At 38.4% G+C, this 22,759-nt stretch overlaps 1 protein-coding gene across 6 annotated transcripts in view; it reads left to right on the top strand.

Annotated features, from left to right (window-relative positions):
* Positions 1–22,481, top strand: part of EIPR1 (EARP complex and GARP complex interacting protein 1) — an 85,428-nt gene extending 62,947 nt beyond the window's left edge. For 3 of the 6 annotated variants that reach the window (XM_082048609.1, XM_082048612.1, XM_082048613.1), the window contains 4 exons: positions 554–690; positions 3,931–4,098; positions 5,356–5,523; positions 16,634–22,481. In XM_082048609.1, the coding sequence (XP_081904735.1) occupies positions 554–690; positions 3,931–4,098; positions 5,356–5,523; positions 16,634–16,808 (648 nt within the window). In that variant the 3' untranslated portion in view covers positions 16,809–22,481. Of the gene's footprint in view, positions 1–553; positions 691–3,930; positions 4,099–5,355; positions 5,524–5,610; positions 5,635–5,736; positions 6,938–7,629; positions 7,685–8,000; positions 8,247–16,633 lie in introns of those variants that run through there. The other 3 variants (XR_014183644.1, XM_082048610.1, XM_082048611.1) reach the window with 3 other exon arrangements.
* Positions 22,482–22,759: the final 278 nt, after the last annotated feature.

Raw genomic sequence — 22,759 nt, 5'->3', positions numbered from 1 at the left:
TTTCACATGTTATTAAGAAATAGCACAGCATGTGTGTGCTGGCCTCACTTGCAAACTTTTGGCTGAAAATTTAAAAATATTGATCTTATTATAATAGGTTAAATGATAAAGGTTGAAATCAAGACTTTAAAACAAAACCAGGTTGTTCAGCCTTGAGAAGAGAAGGATCCGGGGAGACCTTATTGTGGCCATTCAGTACTTAAAAGAGGATAGAAGGATGGGACAGACTTTTGAGCACGGCCTGTTGTGATAGGACAAAGGGTAATGGTTTTGAACTAAAAGAGGGGAGATTCAGGCTAGATATGAGGAAGAAATTTTTTACAATGAGTGTGGTAAAATACTGGTACAGGTTGCCCAGAGAGGTGGCAGATGCCCCGTCCCTGGAGACATTCAAGGCCAGGCTGGATGGGGCTCTGAGCAACCTGATCTAATTGAAGATGATCCTGCTCACTGCAAGGGGGTTGGGCTAGATGACCTTTAAAGGTCACCCAGACTATTCTATTATTTCAGTTTTACATTTAGAATCGTTGCCAGCTTTGTTTCATTGTTTTAGCTCTCTAGTTCTGCAGCCTTGGAAGGGAAAGGACAATTAAAATTTACTTCTGGAAGATGGAGTCCACACCACAATTGTACACAGATTGCAACAGCCAATGATACCACTGTTCGAGGATGGGATACACGAACCATGAGGTAATGAGAAATTGCGATCTTTTATCTAAAAAAGACAATCTCCTTTTTTTTCTCTCTCTTTTTTTTTTTTTTTTTCAAACTTGGCAAAGAGGTTTCTCTGTTTTTTCCCTTTAGCTTCAGTTCTAACTTGTGTGTTGAGTTTTACTGAAATATGTACTAGTGATATGTTCAATATATAGGCATTACTTGAATTAAGCTGTTCTGTAATTCAATGCAAAAATGACCTAACATCAATCCTGACTATGCTATGAACTGTTTTCATGGCATACTCTTTAAAGGTAACTTTAATCTCTGAAGGTAATTCACAGTGTAAGTTCACTCTTCACTTTTCTAACAACTAGTATGCTATACTATACTATATTAAAGATTGTAGTGTGCTAGTTTTATGAAACTACTGAATCTATCAAAATCATAACCAAATCAATTAAGGCTTTGAGTATACCTACTAAGGTGTTTTTCCTCCTGCTCAGTTGTGGTTTTGATAAGCAAAGGAGTGATGTTGTGCACATCTGTTGCCATGACTACTAAAGCCTGTGCAAGCTCTTTTAAGATATGCTTTATCCCCTTAGCACATCGTAATTTATCACTAAAGCGAGAAGACTGATGTCTGGTAATAACTTTTGTTGCCTTAAAGGGGGATGACTTTAAATTTAGTTCTGTGGTTCCTGCCAGCTCAGGGGTGTAGCAATAAATTCCCATGTTTGCTAGCCTTGTCTGGTTTTGCCAGAAAGGTTTATTTAATTTAATAAACAAAAGCTAAAACCACAAATACAATAATTAAGTCACTTCCTGTATGCTTGTCATCAGATCCTGTTCTTTGCCCTGTAGAAGGATATATAAAAATATAACTTCATATATATATATATATATATATATATATGCATACACACTTTGTGAAGACTCTTTTAAATGAAGCGTACAAGAGAGGAAAGAAAGGTCGAAGGAGAAGGGTTTTTTAAGTTCCTTTTTTGATGTTTCGTAGTCGTCCTATTCTCAGCATATAGCATGCAGACCTTAAAATTAAAACCACTATTTCTAAGGAGAAAATGTTAAGTACAGTCAAGTCTGCTTCATCCTCTGTGTCATTAGAAAAAGCATCTCCATCTTGCATTAAGTGAATACTCTGGGTAACTTTCATAAAAGATAGTCCAGATATTAACAAGATCCTCAATGAAAGGATGGCTTGGTTAACAAAAGCAAACCCCACAATTCTATTTACTTCAAGTGAAGCTCAGATTAGATAGTCCTTGAACCAATTTGTGAGTGATAGGCTGTGGTAAAGAGCTGTTTGCAATGTAGTTGAAAAATATGTGCAAGGATAAGTCTCATCTGCAATTCCACTGTAATATGTCTAGAATGATGTGAATATTTGATCATGAGGCTAGAGGTATGAGTTTAAAGTCGGTGCAGTGTAAACTGTGGCAGTATAAGAAGCAAAAAAAAAATGGGGGGGTAGGAGGGAGGAGGAATCGGAGTAAACTACAGTACCAGCAAAGAATAAGAGGAAAGATACTAAAGAAGTAGCTAGAATACCTACTTCCTTAGAGTGTGATTTGATAGCTGTAAGATAAGAGTGAATGATTTTGCACATAGCAAACAAAGTGGGGAGGGGGGAGAGGTTGGTGGGAAGAGTCCTGGACTAGACTAGGAAGCAATATTAAACAGAGAAGGGCTTGAGAAACAGAGTAGACAGACACTAAGCTGAATGGATTCAGAGAGATAATTTTATCAGGAAAACTCAGACTCAAAGACTAATTTCTGAAAACATAGAATATGAGAAAAGAAGATGAGAAGGTGGAGGAAATGTTCCTGTGATCTGGCATTAATCTTATAAGTGAGAAATTCAGTGTAGGTATTATTGCTGTAGGGAGGATGGTAGATCGAAAGACAAGAATGTTCATGTTTGGGAAGGAAAAGTATGAAGTGGTCAGAATAATAGTGAAGCTGGGCTAAAGGCTTTCATGGTAAGCACTATTGAATGGACAGTGGTATTTATTTTTAAGCCCTTACACATATTTTCATGAGCAATGCAAGAAGGAAGTGAAAGGTGCAATGAAGGAGGAAATAAGTGGTTCGTTGCTGCAAACATTTTCCTATAAAGATACTTCAAGAAATTAAAAGGAATCATTGATTTCAAATCCCAGAATACCTGATAGAAAGGCATACTTAAGTGATCTCCTTAATCTCTCAAACTTGGAGCAGGGTGGTGAAGCTGGGTATCTGCGTGATATCCCTTATCTCAAGAGACTGCTGCAGCTGTCAGGATAGGGCTTAGTATAGGCCTGGTAGACTTTGAATCTCTCCTTATGGAGAAACTTTGTTTTGTATTAGTAGCTGGGTATTAACATCATGAGACTCCTCTGGTATTCAGAGGAGAACATTCAGTGCAGGAAATACAATTTTGGTCACTCTCTTTTCTGAAGAGAAACATTTTTCATTTAAAAAAAAAAAAAAAAAAGAAACAGTGTTGACAAGATCTAGTGAAGGTTGTAGGAGACTGTCAAGTCTAAGCAGAACATTGGTAGATGATGGCTTGGAGAACACACATGGGAACAGGTACAACCTTTTCATGAAAGAGGTAATGCAATAGCGGAAACAACCAAACACAATCCTAAGCTTAAGAGACAGGTTATGGAATGTGATGTTTTGAATAAGGATGCTAGGTTGTTATCAGTACTACAAATGTTTTCTGAAGTGATCCAGGTGCATGAGTATGAGCATGTCTGAGTAGTTTTGGGCCACAGGTAAATTAATGACAAATGCCAGAGCTTAAGAAGGTAAGTCCAAAATAAAGCAATAATAAAAAGCTGTTTTTCATATCCGTTGACTCCCTTGCATTTCAGCTTCTCATATAGAGAGAACTAGATGTCATAAATACAGAACTGTCGTGCCTACTTAGGGGTGGAGAAACTTGTATCTGAAAATAGTGCAGTTTAGTAGCAGACATTTCATAACAGTTGTTGGAGAGCTGTCCTGGAATCATCTGGAGTTACTGTTTCCTTTTAGCTCCAGATGATCCTAATACAAACAAGGAAAGAGCAAAGCTTCAGCACAAGCTGAGAAATCTATACAAGTCACTGTTGTTAACAGCTGGGATTTCCCTAAACTGTGCACTAGCAATGGAACTCTAGGTCTGCGGGTGCTAAGGAAATTATGCAAGTTTCCAGGGAAACAGATTCCTGTCAGCAGAGTGCAGTTAGCCTTTTATAGACCATTTAATTTTTTTAATGTGTTTTACAGACAGATATATTGCATAGAAAATGCACACGGACAGCTGGTACGAGACCTGGACTTTAATCCCAATAAACAGTACTACCTGGCTAGCTGTGGAGATGACTGCAAGGTGAAATTCTGGGACACAAGAAATGTCATGGAACCAGTGAAGACACTAGAGGAGCATTCCCACTGGTAGAACAAATTATCTGCATGCTGTTTTGTGGGTGGATGGCTTATGTAATTTATTCAGCTAATTATTTTACTGTTTAGGAACAATACAAACTAACTATGTTTGTGCTATTGTGAATAATCATTTTTCTGCACTGAGGAAAGGTTTCAACATGTGAATGTTCCTTCTGTAAATGCAAATTAAGAGTTTAGACAATGATAGTCTAATTGGCAAGAAAGTATTATTAACATTGGGAGATAGGGTACACCTTTGAGAAACACAACACAGAACCTGAGTTGTGGGGGCCAGCTGGGACACAGGTGTGCCTGCCCACATTGAGCCTGAGCTGCTGCACCTGCTGTGCAGAAAATCCCTTGAGCTGTTTTGGTTGCAGCAGCTGCCATCAATCCTTCTGGTGTTGAATGGTGGAAATGCTCAATAATTCAGCCACACTTTTTTCATGCTCTTTGCAGCCCTTAAGGCAGAATATGTGAGTGAGTAATTTTATTCTCCGAGATAATATTTAAAGCCTGTATCTACCACTCTGGCCTGTGGCTGGAGCAAGGAGAGAATCTTGTCTGACGTTTGCAGACTTCAGTGGTTAAGGAAAGATGAGAAGTTCATATTTTATAAAATTTGGATTGGAGTAACTCTTGCAAAATAAATCTGGACCCTGAAGCAACTTTGAGGGGAATGAAGATGTGAATTAACAGAAGCAGCATTTATACTTCTTTACAGAAGATTGAAAGAAAAAGAATAAAACAAGAACCATAAGATATTCGGTATTAACTTGATGCGTAAAATGTAACAATTGAAGAGAAATATAATCCTACTTTTGTTTTAGGGTCTATTTTAAACTTTACTGTAAGAATGTTGTGAGATTTTTGTTTAACAGGTTAATTCTAATCTGTATTTTGCTTTGGGGAAATTTTTATATTTGGAACTTAACTATTTATCTGACTTGCCAAACAATGAGTTGGCATGTACCCTCATGGAGTGATACCACTGAATGGTCTGTTTTGTTCTTTGAATTTTTTTTTCCAAAAATTATTTGTTGAATTTTAAAGACACCACTTAGGAAACAGATGATGTGGAAGTTTAAAAGCCAACTGAAGATGGCAAAAAACAGTCTCTGGAATGAGGCATGTCACTTCTATGTGTTTTTATAACATTTAAGTCAAATATCTATTTTTAGTGCTGTTTTTTAAACCAAAATCATTTAATGCAGATGCACTGCCTGCCAAGAATAAACTCTTATTCTTTCTGATTTCATTTTTTAGGGTCTGGAATGTCAGATACAATCATTCTCATGATCAGCTGATCCTTACAGGAAGCAGTGATAGCAGAGTTATCCTGTCCAATATGGTATCAATTTCTTCCGAACCATTTGGTCATATGGTAGATGATGATGAACTAAGTGACCAAGAGGACCAGCATCAAGAAGAGAAGTATGAAGCTTTCTGAGTTTTATGCAGATGCTTATAGTTGTATCTTTTTATTGTAGTGGTTAACATGCTATTCTTTTTGCTGACTAGGATTTTTGTATACAGGCCTTTCAGGTAAGAAGTTCTAATTCCTACTTCGTTTGTCTTTACTTGGAGTCTTGGGTGGAAGACACTCTATTAATCTGGTTGGCATTGTCACTGTATGTTCACTGGTAGGAAGGTGATGGTGATGCTGAAGACCAGTCCTGAAGTCCACTGCATCAGTAAAAAGATTCACTTTAAGGGAGATCGGGATCAAGTCAAGCACGTTCAATAATCTGGGTTAAGTGACAGTTGAAAATCTGCCTTTTGCATTTTCTGTGTATGTATTCTAACCTTTAGAAAACATTACCTGTCTAATGGTGAGCTCCTGCACAGGCAAGAAGGGAAGTATATATACATTCATTTTCATAAATTTAGCTCTTAGTATTGCTGGCTGCTCTAGAAATCAGTAACTCATTAGACCTACTTCAGGCAAAACAGAAGTTTGTTTTTGAAACTCTTGGTAGAGAATAACGGATGTTATTGCAGGTTAACACCATCCACTCGGGTGTGTAACAGATCGTGTATTTTGCATGTGAATTTTTGAGGGATGGGGTTTTTACTAAAGAGTTAACTGAGATGGTGAAATAATCATTTTTAATCTTCCATTTTTGTCTGTTTCCAGCTTTTTCATTGTACAATATGTGATGCTTGTTTTCCTCTCTGTACTTTGTTAATATAAATGCATATAGGGAGTTCTGTAGACCTACTGTGGGCTGAGGCTTTCTAATTTGGGGCTAGCTTATGAGGTGGTCTTCAGCAAATTCTTCCTTTACAAAGTGAAGACAATGGTATGACAATGGCAACTCATGTAAAATATTTTGAGGCAAACAGGCTTTAGTCTGCATTTTTCTGTTCTTTGCAACTGTGACTATCCATGTTCTACATGTCTGTATTGAGCAGTTGTTTTGTTACTTCTGTTAATTTATTGTAATAGTCAAAACTGTCTGCAATGAATTAAACAGGCTACCTCCTGAATTATCTTTTTAAATGAAGAATGGTCAGAGGGGATGAAGAACAAGGAAATTGCAAAAAAAGATCCCCCAGTTACTCAGCTGTTTATTTAGAATTTTAACTGAAACATCTAGTCAAGTTGTTTACTTCTCTAGTTGCATTTTTAAGGTTGCTCATGCACCTTTATTTTATTAATAAAGAAGCAGGATTGCTCCAAATAGTTTTGATATTTTGGTTTTACATAAAGAACTTGGAAACTTTTTTTTTTTTTTTTAGTTTAAATGGGGAAACTGTCCCGTATATAGAAATGGTTAATTTCAAATGTACAAAATGTCTCTAAAAGCAATAGATGATCTAAGTGCCTGGAAAATCAAGGTGCATCAAATTAAGTACCTTGAAAGCTGCTCACATCAACAGTACATACTTATTTTTCAGAATGTAACTAAAGTACAGCATTTTAAATATGATGTACGATTTGGTTCCTTACCTTGGGCTGGGGATTGCAATACTGCTCTGGGTGGAAGAAAAAATTAGCATTAATGGAAGTGAGAAAGAAGCTACAGGGTTTTTTATATGGTGAGACTGTAGTAATATAAATATCATCATAAGTAAATAGTGTTCTGACAGATGTTGTGTAGTAGGTTATCTGGAGTTCTGAATGTATTAGGCTGGGTAGGGTTGCCTCATTAAAACACAAGTCATCTTTTCTAGAGTAGGATTTTTTTGAAACCATAATATGCAAAGCAATATACAACACGTATAATGTACCTTTGACTATGGGATGCACGTAAACCACATCATGAATGACTTGTATTGTAATGATGTGGAGGCTTTGCATGTTCCCAGATGCTTTAAGAGTATCAATACTGCATTTGCTTTTAAAATATATGCTTTTCAGCATATATTTTTCCCTATAAAACAAGGGGAAGCATGTTAGCTTTTGTATAATAACATTTGCTTGTTCCTGTGAGAGTCTTGTTTTGTGGTGTGTTTTGTTGTTTGTTTGTGGAGTTTTTTAATGTTTTTGTTGTTGTTCGGGTTTTGGTGGTTTTTTTAGCTTGTTTTTTTTTTCAGTCTGCCCCCTTGTTGAGTAGAGCTGGAAGGATGTTTTCAAGGTGCTCACCACCAGGTCAGCAACAGATGAATGTCTTTTTTGGTTCTGGGCACACTAATGAAGCAGGATGTAGCAGCTCTTGGGAATGCTTCTTGTTAGTCAACCACTACAGCCAAGTGTTTAGGCTTTAGTACCCGTTTCCCTCCTGGAGACCTCTTTGAAGAGTCAGTTGCGCCATTCCATGGGTCCCGTCTCTTCTGTAAAATACAGGGATTTGTTGTGTGATTTGATGGGGTTTGGGGGCTGTGTGTTTGTTGTTTTTGCTTGGATATGTTCTAGGCTTTCAAGAAAGTGTTATGTTCTCACGGGGTTTATTTTTATTCTGTTTTAGAGGACATCTGTTTTGCTGTTGAATAGCATACAAATCTCGGAAGTGTCTTTTGGGGAGGTGTATCTCAAAATACACCAGGAGGAGCAGGTGTCTGTACAACTAGTATCTCCAGTCAGTCACCTTCAGACTGAGTCACCAAATCCTTTTCCAAAGAAGGCTGAAATATCAAGTGCAAAGAAGGGAAAAGACTATTTCTTCTTGGGCTACCTATGTTCTGAATAAAATGACTTGTAAAAATGCTCCTGGGATTAAATATTAAAAATGAAGAGTATGTACTAGTTGTATCTTCAAAGTTGTTTGTTTTCTTTCCCTACTTAGCAAAAATGCCCATATTTTCTAAATGTTGACTTCCAGTTCTACTCTACACAGCTAAGACTTCTGAAGTCTTTAAGACTCGTGTTAATCAAGTAATGTCGGTTTAACTGCCTCGTTGTTTGACTGTGCATGAGTCTACTCAATCGCTTATTCTTGCTGAACTTTCTGTAGTAAATGCCTAGTTTTTAAGGTACACAACTGAAAAATAATTACTTGGAGATTTTTTTTTTAAGAAAATTATACAGATTCATTGAGTAATGAATAGACAACAACCCAAAAGTTGCTGTTTCTTGTTCTTACTAAGGAATTATTAGTTGAGGTTTCTGCTTTGTGTGTTTGTCCATGTGTATGTTGACATCTTGGGGAATATATATGCTCATATCTTTGGGACCAGAACACTCTTGAGTAGCAATATAACTAGGGCTGTCGCGTATTATCTGTTGTCTAGGTCGAGTGACCTTCAGTTCTTCTTAACCGCTGATTCAGATCAGAGCAGCCAGTTGTTGTCTGTCCCCTACTTTTTAACTGCTGTTATCGTTTCTTCCATCAATCACACAAACGTACAAGCAGCCTTCCTGTATCACACAAAGGTATTCCTGGCCTGTATCATGTCTCTGATAGTGGCCAAGAGGAATGATTATACAAACAGGAGAAGGAGATAATGCTTCCCCTGGGTGCACATCTAGCCCCTGACGGTTTGCAGCTCAGGGACCTTTACTGCCTTCCGAATCATCTTTGGAGAGTTCTGGTTCTTCCCTTTAGGATTTTCTTTTGCCAACAACCATTTTCTCGAGTTTCTCTTCTCACTGTGTTATTGTTTGTTCCAGCATCGTGCATGTGCTGCCTTGGTGAAATGTGTCTACGGGAAATACACCAACTGTGTTTTCTTGCACTGAATAAGGCAAGGCTTAATGGCTCTCTATTTGGGAAGCCCAAAGCCTCTGTCAAAAGTAGATAGTCTTAAAAAGATGATCAAGCTGCCCACAAAAAGGAAGTATAGACATATGACTAGAGGAGAGCTGTGGTATGTTCTGGTCAAGTACCTAGTCTGAACAATTTAATGCACAGTAAAAATATAGCAAACAATTAGTTGAGAAATGGGGAGTGAAACTCCTTTTTTTTCCTAGCTTTATTTCTAGCATCTTGATCCAGATGTAGGAAAAAAGTGTACAAAACAAGTGAAAATAGAACAGTTGAGGTGAGTATTTAGGGTGTGTTTAGTTTTCATCCCCAAAGCAAAGCTGGTTTGCCTGGGTAAGAACACAGGGAGTACTATTTGATGTCTCACTTCGAACGAAACGTTTTAAACATGGGTTCATCCCACATCTATGGATGCAAGTGATTAATGCAGGCTTCTCCGTGGCCTCTCTTTCTTTAACGGTTTTGCATTCTGATGTTGCAAGGACTTCCTCCCTGCAACACTGAACTTGCCTGAATTCCAAAGCTCCCAAAGGTGTCTGTCAGCTCCAATTTGGTCATCTGCAGAGTACTGAGAACTGTCTTCCTCCGAAGGGAGGTCATGACTGTCTTATATATATTTTCTTCGTATTTCAGTCATCCAAAATCCTTATGTTAGTGAGTGAGCATATATTTGGTTGCTCTAACGTTTTAATTCTACATTTCTATTTCTAGCAAAAACTACCGGGTTTTTGCAGTTTAATGTGACCATCTTTACTCGCCACTCAGGATTCCTTTTCTTTAGTTACTGCACCATGTTTGCCTTATCAGTTTGAATTTTAAACTCTGTTTGCCTCTGTTTGATATACTGATGATACACAGCATGAGAAGATCGTCTACTACGTTAGGAGCACCATCAGCAAGGTACATGCTGCATCTATAACGTTTCCATTCTTCATGACATCCCCTGCCAGAACTTTGGGACGAGGCTGGTGGAGGACTTGCTTTTTAAGAGAAAAAGCCTTTTCTGTATCCATACAAATGAGAAGGCTTATATGGTCAATAGGATTTTGAGCTTAAAAATCAGTTTGGAAAAGGAAGCCATCCTTAAACTTTAATTTTGCAGAATGAGCTACCTGTTCTCTTTGGGGTTTACAGGCTTAAAATGTCTGCTGTGTTTTTGCTGTCAGAAGACATTACTAAGGTCAATATGCTGCCTTCTCCCTTTTGCTACATTTTTTGACAATAATTTCTAAGATTTACCTTATCTTTGTTATCTTTGAAGACTGTACCAGAAATGCACATTAGGAAATACTTTTTTTTTTTCCAGTTTTTTCCAGAAGTCTTATGTTACAATAATTGTCACCATACGTGTTAGCTGCACTGTCCTTTGGCATGAACAGAACAAGATCTAACACAGGCATTTCCAACCATTTTGCATTGAAAATGAGAGGTGTAATGGATTTGATCCTTCCAGGACAGAGTATCTCATTGAGACAGTGAAGTGTAGGAGCATCTGCAGCAATTGGAATGGACCAAAGAGAAAACGGTGGCTGGCCTCTCTGTAGAAAATATTTCCTTCAAAAGTCCATTTAAAGGAGATGGTGGTTTGTACTTTTTGTGTTAGAAATGTGATTCGAACCCTTTGGAACAGTAAATAATGTGGTTTCATGATAGTGCATACGAACTGTGTGGTCTAATTTAACATCTTCGAATACATATCCGTGACTTCACGAGAGTGAATTGCAGGTGTTGGTATTTTTAAAAGTATTTGCCAAACATTCATGATAAGGTAAACTTCCAGAGTATTTTTCACACAGCTGCCTATAGTGCTAATTTGGGTGATATTTTGCTTCTGGTATTTATGTCTCAGAGAAGTCTAGAAATTACAGGATTATACTATGGAATCAACCAGGAATCTCAATTAATTAAAACATCTTAAACAGTTTCTGTTTTGGGGAACACCATTATTCAGTGGTTGGCTGGATATGTAAGAAACTGGACCAAATCTAGTGCAGCAGCACTTTCCAAATCCTGGGCTATTCTGCTTTTTCAAAGGGTCATTTATCTGTACAATTTATTTAGCCTTAATCAGCAGATATACCCTCCTTAATTTATTTTGGATATTAGGACTACTGTGGTACTTGTTACGTGGAAATATGCATTTCCTGGTTTTAAAGATGGGAAATTACATATTAGAGAGCAGTGTAGGGGAAAGGGACCTGGGGGTCCTGGTGGACAACAAGATGACCATGAGCCAGCACTGTGCCCTTGTGGCCAGGAAGGCCAATGGCATCCTGGGGTGTATTAGAAGGGGGGTGGTTAGTAGATCGAGAGAGGTCCTCCTTGCCCTCTACTCCACCCTGGTGAGACCACATCTGGAATATTGTGTCCAGTTCTGGGCCCCTCAGTTCAAGAAGGACAGGGAACTGCTGGAGAGGGTCCAGCGCAGGGCAACAAAGATGATTAAGGGAGTGGAGCATCTCCCTTATGAAGAAAGGCTGAGGGAGCTGGGTCTCTTTAGTTTGGAGAAGAGGAGACTGAGGGGTGACTTTATTAATGTTTATAAATATATAAAGGGTGAGTGCCACGAGGATGGAGCCAGGCTCTTCTCGGTGGCAAACAATGATAGGACAAGGGGTAATGGGATCAAGCTGGAACACAAGAGGTTCCACTTAAATTTGAGAAGAAACTTCTTCTCAGTGAGGTTGACAGAGCACTGGAACAGGCTGCCCAGGGGGGTTGTGGAGTCTCCTTCTCTGGAGACATTCAAAACCCGCCTGGACATGTTCCCGTGCGACCTCACCTGGGTGTTCCTGCTCCAGCAGGGGGATTGGACTAGATGATCTTTTGAGGTCACTTCCAATCCCAAACATACTGTGACTGTGATACTGTGATTTTCCTGTAGAAGCTGTTTTTTCAGTAATATATAGATCTATATATATATAGACATATATATATATATAATGCTTACAATAGATGAATGCCCAATTATTATAAATAAAAATTGTGGTCCCGTACAAATATCCTTGAATTCTGCCTTGTGTAACAGGGTGAAAAAGTAAGTAGTGAGTTGCCAAAGCTTATCAGAAATAAAACCTTACAGTTCCTGAGTTTTCTCCTGTAGTTACAGGGAAAGGGGCATCCACAGGGCTTGTTCTGGAATCCAGTGGCACGCATTTCAGGATTCATTTGGGTTGCTGCAGTACATGTTGCTGCTTTATTAAGTTACATCTACTTCATAGTCATTTTTAGATTAAAGAGGATTAAATTTTGGCTGTGATGAGGAATTAATGATTTTTGGTGACTCCGGAAAACTTACTTTATTGCACACTGTGGCGACAAAACAGAATTGCAAGCACTGCAAACTTAAGTGGCTGTTAGCATGAGAAGTAATTGGAAATAACAGCTCACTACATTAAAAAAAAAAAAATTCAAGGCTTAACAGGCTTCTCTCTCAAGTCTGTAACACAATTAACCTCCAAGTTATCTAGTAAAATGAAAACTCTTCACCTTTCATAGGAGAAGCTGGTAGGGGTCATGCTATGTAGATAAGATTACAAGGAGAAAACAGTCCCATGTCAGCTATGTAAGGCACAGGTCTTAAATTTCTGCAGGGTGTAAGTAGAGATTACACATTTCTTACTGTGAGTTCTCAATGATGGAAGAGTTTGATGCCTTGTTAGTTGATGCAATGCAAGAATTTTTATAAAGAGAGAAAAAGGTGTTTTAGTCTGGACAGAAAGTGTCTTTGAAATAGTACAGGAAAACAAGGAAGGAACTTTTTAAGGGACAGGGAGACTTAGGACGAGGAAGAAAATAAATTGCCAGGCATAACAAGTGGTTGCCAAGTGTGCTTATCAAAGATAGTCTAGTTGGACTGCTCCGTCAGGGGATCAATAGGCCAGGCACCTACACCTGTGGTACACTAAACTAGCTATAGCATCACAACTACATTTTTACACCCATAACCTGCAATTTTTATGTAAAACCAGAAATCTCTGTGTTTTGGCAACAACCTGAATTATACATGTTAAAGTAGGATAGAAGAAATTTCGCATACAGCTCTGTACAGGTACTCTTGCTGTTTCTGAACTTCTCCAACTGGGAAAAAATTTCAGGTCCTGAACTCTCTTCCCTGTTTCAAAACCTGCCAAATATCTGACTTAATCCCAGTATCCAGTCCACTGTGAACGGTCTCCTGTGGCTGGTGTTACCCGTCTATCCTAATAAGGCAAATAACCTGAGCATTGTCATCAGGAGGTGGTAACTGTGAAATGCAAAGTTTCTGAGATAAGAACAACGCTCATGAAAGTATAGCAGTGTTCTTTTAATCGTTGCTGCATTATGAATAGAGTATTAGAAAAAGTACACTTATCACTGCTATGATGCGTTAGGCTCTGAAATTACATAGCTTATGTTATGAAGAAATAAAATTTTAGAAACTGATAAAAACAGAAGGATAATTTAAATATCTTAAGACGTTTTTGTCTATTTAGATAAACACAAGTTTTGTATGTATTCTGCTAGCATATACTGTGACCAAAATAATATTTTTTGTAGACTCTGTTTACATATATATAGACATATATATTATTTTATTATATATATTTTAAAGTATTTGTTACCTTGCATAAATAAAAGTCAGTGTCATAGCGGTTAAGTCTGTAGCTTGCATTAACCAAATTATACTTAATATCTGGAGAGTCAGGAGAGTCTGAGCTGATTCTTTAATAAATAAAATGTGTACAAATGTATTGAGAGTCAATAATTTGTTGTGGGACTCGAACTGATTAATTCTAAGTATAATAGATTCATATAGATTCAAAAATAATATCCTCAGCCTATTCTTGGATTGCCAAAAAATCACACACATAGCCAAAATACAGACAAATCTGAGGTGTTTTCTTGGAAGTCTCTTAGCATGAGCTAATGTGATCTGTCTCTAAGAGACTCCTGTTGTGAGGAAAAAAACCCACCACAAACAACCTTGTTCGTTCTGTGTGTGGTTTGGTTTTGGTTTTTAGTTATTTTGAATAGTCTTTCACGTACATGAAATAAATTCTGCTCTTTATTCCACCAGCAGAATCCTTCTGGGCTTATTAGCCTTTAAATTATGTAATGGGTAATCTGTTTTCATTCATAGTGTTTGTAAAGGAAGATTATAGACAGTTTGTTTTGGATCTTCTCTACTGTTCCTGAGACGTGTCATTCTGAGATTATTTTTTTCCATCCTGTTTTCTTGTCTAGTATCTAGCTCTGTTACACCAAGTGATCACTTCCATTAGGATTTTCTCAGATTCTTAATATCTGTCTCAAGGCTATGCCATTCTTATGCACTAGTAGTCTATACATAATATTATCATAGATCTGTGCTATTTTAAACAAAAAAACCCTGAAAAGAGAGGAACCACATGGAACAGCATGCTTTCTTTTTGTGGGAGGGCACAAAGTTCCCTTCATACCCAAAAATAAATTTGGTGTATAGGCAATAACAAAAGACAGTTAGGAATTGTAGTTATAAATTGAAATGCCAAATAGAAGTTCATCTGCAGGCTTCTTTCCTGAACACTCATTCCCCTATGATTTCTGTAAATTAGATTAGATTAACAGTGTTATTTAAATGAAACACGGAAACAGCTCTGAGCATACAGAAAGTAGTATAATCTAGAAGCTTATTTGTCCTTGTTTATCCAGCCTTTGGTTAACTGAGACTCCTGGTTAACTGAAAGTCGGTCGTGTCCCCTGACAGCCATGTGCACTGTGCATTACTCCCCTGCTCATCCGGAGAGACATCTGAAACCTTTGGAATAATGGAGTTGTGGGTAAGTGGGTGAGCACGGCGTGAAGCACATGGCTGTCTGGGGACATGACCAACTTTCACTTAACCAGGCATGTCAGTTAACGGGGAGTTAGAAAAACACATCGCAGGAGATGAAGTGTCTGCGTGCGTCTGTGTGTTCATTAGCTCTCTGCTGTTAGATGGTTTGTATCAAAGTACGTATTCAGGAGAATTGCAAAACAAGCTGCTTCTTTGCAGTTAACCAGGGACTGCCTGGTGTTTGTGCTGTGACCTTCTTTCGTTAGTTGACCTTAAAAGTAGCATAAGTAAATAATAAAAGTCCTTGAAACTAAATATCTGAAGCTATTCTGCAGTATCAGACTGTTTTTGGTTTATTCATTCAGTTCAGTTTTAATTGCGATGTTAGGTTCACAGCTGGTGGGGCTGGCTAGGTGGAGCAATGACACCGAGCAAGCGATTCAAATGTGATAGAATATCCGCTTTGTGAGCACAGGGAGCTGTGCTTTCAGAGAGCGGTAAAGGGCAAAGAATGGCCAATAACAACACTTCATTTCTGTGGTAGCAGCATCTGTTTAAATGATTGAGTGGCGTTCACGGGGCTCTTCAGCTTTGCTTTCTATTAGGAGGATTGCAGCTGTAATACAAGGCTGTCTCTGGGAGGCAGGGGGATGCTTCTGAAAGGCTGACTGATTGCTGTCAGACAGAGGTGATCCTCTGTGGGCGACGGAGCTCTAAGGTCATCCTCTGAAAACTCACCTACCCCGTAGCTATGGAATAATGTGCTGTGGTGTTGCTGTGAGAGGAGGGACTGACACTGTGAGTGGAGGGAGCAAGGGCTGTTCTCCGCTAGCAGAGCACAATTGACGACTCTGGGGGGGGTTGGACTTCAGAGAATAGCCTGAATCTGTGTTTATATATTTGCAATGCAAAAGAGAACCTGTCTCTCGTGATGTAGGTGACCAGGAGCTTGGGTGTTGCGGTGAGAGGTGAGGTATACAATAATAGATGAGAATCTGGTGTTGGTATAACTCTAGAAATGAGAGGAAAAAAAAAATAAATCAAAGCATTCAGAGTGATGCCTCTATTTCCTTTCCATTTTTCTGGAGAGAATGTGTTCAGGATGGCAGCAGAGGAGTGACTGTGACATTAAGGACTGCAACTTTTTACCTACTTATGTGTCTCTAATAAGATATTTTAAGAATTCATTTAACAACAGAGGGGGAAAGGAAGGGATGGAGCATGGTGGGAGAAAAGCTGTTGATTAAAAATGGGTGTTTAAGTGCATTTAGGTCACACCCTGTGGTTTAACTTGCTTTAGAGAGAGAGAAATGCTTAGCGTAGGTTCTGAGAGACTTGGGAATGCACTGAAGTTGAAAATAAGAGGTACTTTGTCTCTGCAAATGGAGTCTTTAATATTGACTTTGCTGTGTTATCTAAAACATAGGTACATGCAGGTGTCTGGTGTAAAGTATTTCCTTAGGGTCTGCTACCACATTCTTATACTTTAAATGGTAGGTTGCATATCTAGATGTTAGTGGTGCTTTATAATGCCTTTTAAATTGTGTTCACAGATCCTTACCAATTTCTTTCTTTTTTTTTTTATTTTATTTTATTATAGGGTTAAAGAGCCCCTTCAGGACAGTGTAATAGCTACCTATGAAGAACATGAAGATAGCGTATATGCAGTTGAATGGTCCTCAGCAGACCCGTGGCTGTTTGCCTCTTTAAGTTACGATGGGAGACTTGTGATTAACAGGGTTCCCAGAGCTCTTAAATATCATATACTGTTATAATTTGTTTGGATTCTGATGGAGTTCTTATCTTGATGTACATAAATGGTAGGTATTATCTAGGGGTTTTTTTCCATTTCTATTTTTAGTAAGTATAAATATTAAAAATTTGTTAAAAATACCTGTACTAATATAGACACTTTTAATTTGTCTTTTGTATTTGCCTTGGAAAACTGTGATGCATTTTCGGAAGGCTGTGCTACTCAGATTTTTTTTTTTTTGCCGGGGCTAATAACTTTGTGAATTATAAAGTTTCTGGAGATACTGGGTACTTCCCATGCTGCTGTTGCTTTATTACTTCAGCTTTTGCACGTATAGTGGATTACAGAGGTGTTATGCTGATATAAAACTGGGACAATGTAGGGTGCATGTAGCAGAAGTGACCTACTTGTTTACAAGAATAATATTTTCCCTTTCTGATATAAGCAGCCTTCTGCTCTTAGCTAGGCCCACATTCTGCTAACTATTCTGGTCATTCTTCAGTGTTTAGAGATAGAGATACAGTTGGGAACGGTCTTAAAGGCTTTCTTAATTCAGTCATATATTTTAAATGCTTTTTCTCCTGTTTTGCCTATCGTAAGAAGAAATGTTAATTGTGAAGGTGAAACCTTCAAAATATATTTTTCATTTAAGCCTTATGGTAGTATTAACAAAGTACCATCCTTTAATTTGCAAACTAAATGCAACTTTGAGCTACATGTTATTGGGAACATATTAATCTCTACTGAAATCTCTTATTCTCGTGTAATGTATTATCCCATGTTTATGGAACTTTGTTGTGCTCTAGTGTATTTTGAGGGACTCTGGAGCTATGCCATTGTTAACCTGAAAAATCTCTTCAGTATTCGTAAGTAGTCTCCTTATCCTTTTGGCCCTATGTCATTCCATACTGGCATACTCCATACTGGTACGCTGGCATGATGCTGCAGGCTTTCAGCAAAGCTCTAAACAGCCTGAGCTATATCCCACATTTGCAGTACCTCACCTGGCACTGGTGACTCTCTTGTTACAAACGCTGAGAAAAGGCAGGTGCTGTTCGGCAGGAGACTGCGCAGAAGACTTGAAATGTAGATGGAAGGCATGGTGAAACATGTCTGTGCTTACTGACACCTCCCCCCCCCCACCCCGCCGCGTAGCTTGTGTTAGGATGAAAATTCCACTGCCTTTTCATTGTGTACTCAGACCGACCTCCGCAGTAATTATTCCCTGTTACCTTTTCATCACTATTATTTCCCATTAACTTCAGAACGTGGGTATGTATGACGGTGTTAGTTCTGGTGCCGTTGTGTAAGATCACTCTGAAGAAATGGCAAGAACATGGGATGGAAAGATCAATACCAGCCTCTTCCCATGATTCCTCCCGTTACTATGGCAACTGTTGGTGTTAGTGTTGAGGGACAGCCTGCTGCTCACCTCTGCTTGTCCTTACCCATCCTGGGTCGAAATATGTCCAAATGTGATTTGTTGCGTAGACACTGCTGCTTCTGTGAGAACACGCTTTGAGAGCGTGACTGACTGCTATAGGCCAAAATGTCCGGAAACCACGGAAGTTTAATTCTATTTCTGGTTTTCTTAAAGAGCTTGTTTGGAAGGATTCATAGAGTGAAGTAATCTAATTAAATAATCTGTACTATTGTTTGTATTTGTGTTATGATGCTGCCTGCCTGCTCCAGAGTGAATACACTATTGGAAATTCTGATGGTCTGATTTTCTGCGTTAATATTTTAAACTTGTGCTAGTTGAAATTGTCTCAGTCTGTAATTAGGCATGAGTTATTCACCTGTATACTGTAAGAAAAATTACATTTCCAAATCAGTAGTGCTTCAGCTGTCTGAATATCAAAATCCTTGGTTGCTGCAGCTTTATATGTGGAGCTCTCAAACTTCAGACACAAAACCTTATGGTGGGTTTTGTTGGTTTTGGTTGTCTGTGTGTGTGTTTCCATGTCCCCTCCCAAAAAAACCCTGCAGTATATCTTTGGTATGCAACAGAACTCTTTAAAACTTTCTTCACGTTAGCAATAAGGGTCTAATGAAACGTCAACATTTGTGGCTTGCAGTGTGAAGGTGACAGGGGATTACATAACAGTATGTGGGATTTGATTTTTTTAACATGTAATAAATGTGGGACAGATTTCAGACTAATTTTGATGTGACTATTTTCTTTCTTTTAACAAGTTGGAGAGGTCTGTAAACAAATATCAAGAAATATTTTATTTTGTTTAAGTTTAAAGTGTGTATAATATCAATAGGGAAGAAGAGAGGGGATGAACACTGGTCAGGAAGGGGCGTAGCAAGTCAAATTTGAATATGTTACAGTAGAATCAAGAGAGCAGGAAGGGTTGAGTTCTAATCATTTTCATCTGTCTGTAAAGCAGGATCTGAGCTCTATGCACAGCCTTGGCAGCAATATAGAAATGACCTTCAGAAAGGGAAGACTTTTGACAAGGTTTCATCCCAGGCTGTTAGAGAAAGCAAGCTGCTGTAGGGTAAGAGGGAGGGTTCAAACATAACTGGTTAAAAGATAGGAAGCAGGAATAAATCATCACATTTCTCAGCAAAAAGAAATTACCAGTGAAGTCTTGCAAGGATCTGTGCCTAGGCCTGTGCTTTACAGTATACTTGTGACCCTTTTAGAAAAAGGGCTGCATAGAAATATGGCAACGTTTGCAGGTGCTGTTCAGAGCAGTAGAGATGACTGAAGAATTATGGAAAGGCCTTGTTTTACAGAGTGCCTGGATGATAAAACAGTAGATGAAATTCAGTACAGGAAACATGAAATAACAGATATGGGAGAAAACATTCATCTTGCATGGCTACTGGGGACCGTCAATATATGGCTATTACAGATTGGAAATAAGATCTTAGGGTTTTCATAGATCTTTAAAAATGTCAGCTTAATAGAGGTTAAAAATTTAATTAAAATGTTGGGAATTAGCAAATAGAGAATAAAAGAAAGTGTTGTTAATCCATTAAATAATAGATATTTATAAATCTGTGGTGTGTGTGTGCATCTTGAATGCTATGTGTAGTTCTGGTTTCTTCTATCTCAAACCCAATGTAGTAAAACTGGGAAAGATTTCAAAGGAGGGTGACAGGAGTGATGAATAGCATGCAACACCTGTATGAGGATAACTAAATAGACTGAAAGGCAGATGGTTGAGAGGGAATGATAAAAGTCCATAAAATCACAAGTGGCAGAGGGAAAGGATGAATAGGGAATGATTGTTCACTGTCTCTCCTGATACCACAACTAGAGGTTATTAAATGGAATCTGCAGGTGATGGCTCAAAGCATACAAGATGAGGTGGGTCTCCACAGGCGTGAGGGTGAGCTGTGGCACTTGTCTTTAACAACCCCTTCCCCTCGCAACAAAAAAAAACCTCCTGAAGAAACAACACAAAAAATCTCATTAATGTTAAAGTTAACGTGACTTGAAAGTAACTGAACTGCTACTTGTAAGATGAATCCATTAAAGGCTGCTGAATATAAAGGCAGCACCTCTGGCTTAGAAAATCCTTTTGAACCATGAATTGCTGGACACTACAAAAAGCACTGGCAGAGAATCCCTGTGTGCTTGTCCAGTCTTTGCTTACCTCCCTGGACATGTGCTATTTGCCACTGAAGGTAGAAAATGGAAGTTAAAAATAATAATTTATTCTCTAAAGCTCTGTCTCCAGTGCTGAGACAGCATGTTGCTCCTGCATGTTTGTCTCGCACCTGTTTCCTTTGGTTGCGAGTTGCATTTGAGGGGATTTCAAAAAATACTCATGTCTGAGTTGAATGTCATATAGAATCTCAGTATTATTTCTGGAAACTACTTTGTTGCAAAACACTCCTTGGCAGTAAGACTGTGGAGGCAAGATGATTTCTGTACAGCAGGGAGTCCATCACCGCTTTGGAAGTTCAAATCATGTTCTAACTGAAATCACAGCACTGGCTTGTTTCAGTGTCTCATAGAGTCACATATCAGAATTGGTAAGCACATAATGGTTGTGTTTTCAAACCAGCATCTCTTAAATTATTATTCTTTTTTTTTAAGACTGACTCCAGGTAAGAAGCTTTAATAAGTTTTGGTTTGGAAAAAGGGAATTATGGTATTCCTTAAAAATGTCAGATGTTGCTATCTTAAAAGTTGTTTTATTCCACATCTGATGGTGAAAATCTTTTCTTTGTCACCAATGTAATATACATGTCTGGTATGGAATTGCAAAAACGCTTGAGATGTGGAATTTTTATTCCACATAAAGTGAATTATTGGAGGAGAAGGGAATTGATAATATTTTTAAAAGGTTCGAGCATGATATAAATGAGGCTGACCAAAGTCAATACGAGTCTTGGCCATTTAATGAGAAGCTTGAAGTAACAATCTCTTTCACTTGAACTAAAAATAGTCCTTACATAAAATTATATTTATACGAGGAAAACAAACCCCACAGATCTCCAAAAAGCGAAACCCCTCAGTACTGACTTGAACTTTACCTGTGGTGTCAGTGTTAAAATTAGCCTGGCCTGTACTGGAGCCCATGAAGTTAATGAAGTTGTCAGCATTTGAATTAATGAAGAACATGTAATGGAATAGGATGGGTAGACTTCATGTTTGCTCTAGACTAGTGGTGTCAAACTCATTTTCACTGGGGGCCACATCAGCCTTGCAGTTGTCTTCAAACGGCCAAATGTAATTTTAGGACTGTATAAATGTAACTACTACTACTACTCCTAACTACACTGGACAAATTCTCCTTAACTCATACCTTTTCATTTCACAAAAGTGAGTGAAAATAAGAAGCTGTATGATCTGGATTATACTTGACGCTAAAATTAGGTGAAAACGGTGCTTTGTAAAGAACTAAGCTGCCTAACTATTGTATTTGCCAGCTGACAAGAGAAAGCATTGCTTCTGTGTTTGTCTTTTCATTTAAAATACCCAAGTCTTATAGTCCAGTACCTCTTTGCAGTGTTTGAGACTGAAATTTTACAGCTACAGTATCATCTGACAAGAGTCTGACATGGTTAGACACTGTGAGGTAGAAATGGCTTTGACATAACTGAAGCAATGAGAAGGTAATTGTTAATAGTGGTGTTTGGATACAAGCTCATAGTGCTGTAGAGCTGCTATTTGACTTCACAGAAGGTATCGAGGGGTGGTGTTCTTATTAATTTTTCTAAGGAATACAAAGAAAGTGCTTAAAACTTTGTTGTGGAGCCTGTGGTATGAAGGCCATTCTGAGGCTGCAGAAAGTCTATGATTTCTGCAATAGCAAGTGGAGTGACTGAGAGAAGAGTGCAAATCAGTTTTTAGAGAAGCCTGTTCTTCCCATAACAGGAGCTGCTGGGTGTGAAGCTGTGGACACTCTCCAGAACAATTTGCACGTTGCGCCTGCTGGTTCCTCCTGCCACTTCGATCAGTGAGGAGCTGGTGAAGGGCGAAGAAAACAGAGGTTTGGAGGAAGAGACAAAGGAGAAGAAAAAGTAAAAGGAAGACTGACAAATACAGAGTGAAATGTGAATTGTGAAAGATCAGGGGAAGATCAGTTTGGAAAACAGGAATAGGAAAGCTGGGATAAATTGGCAGTAAACGAAGAAAAGCAAAAGATACAAGGATAAGGAGTGAAAAACTAAAAAAATATTTGTTCACTTGTTTTGGCTATGATATTAAAGGTCCTTTAAAATCTTCTGTGTTATTCCTCCTGTGTTAACTGTTTTAAATGCTAGAGAATTGCCATTTTATATTGCAGCCTTTTAGTTCTGATATTGGAGGTGGTTCATGCAGGATAGTTCCTGTCAAGTTTTTAACTGATCCATACGTTATTAATCTGAACTTGTTTGTTTTAAGGGGTCAGGATTGTTAGCTGGTCATTATTCTTTTCAGAGATCAGGCTGCACATGTGAGCAGCTGCAGTCTGTTCTGGTGCAAAGTTACCAGATTGGGTAATGAACCCGAGGGAGCAGGAT

The sequence above is a fragment of the Streptopelia decaocto genome (genome assembly GCF_964273445.1).
Source record: "Streptopelia decaocto genome assembly, chromosome: 3".
Taxonomy (NCBI): Eukaryota; Metazoa; Chordata; class Aves; order Columbiformes; family Columbidae; genus Streptopelia; species Streptopelia decaocto.
Note: the sequence above shows the minus strand (reverse complement) of the source record. Positions and strands in the feature narration are given on the sequence as shown.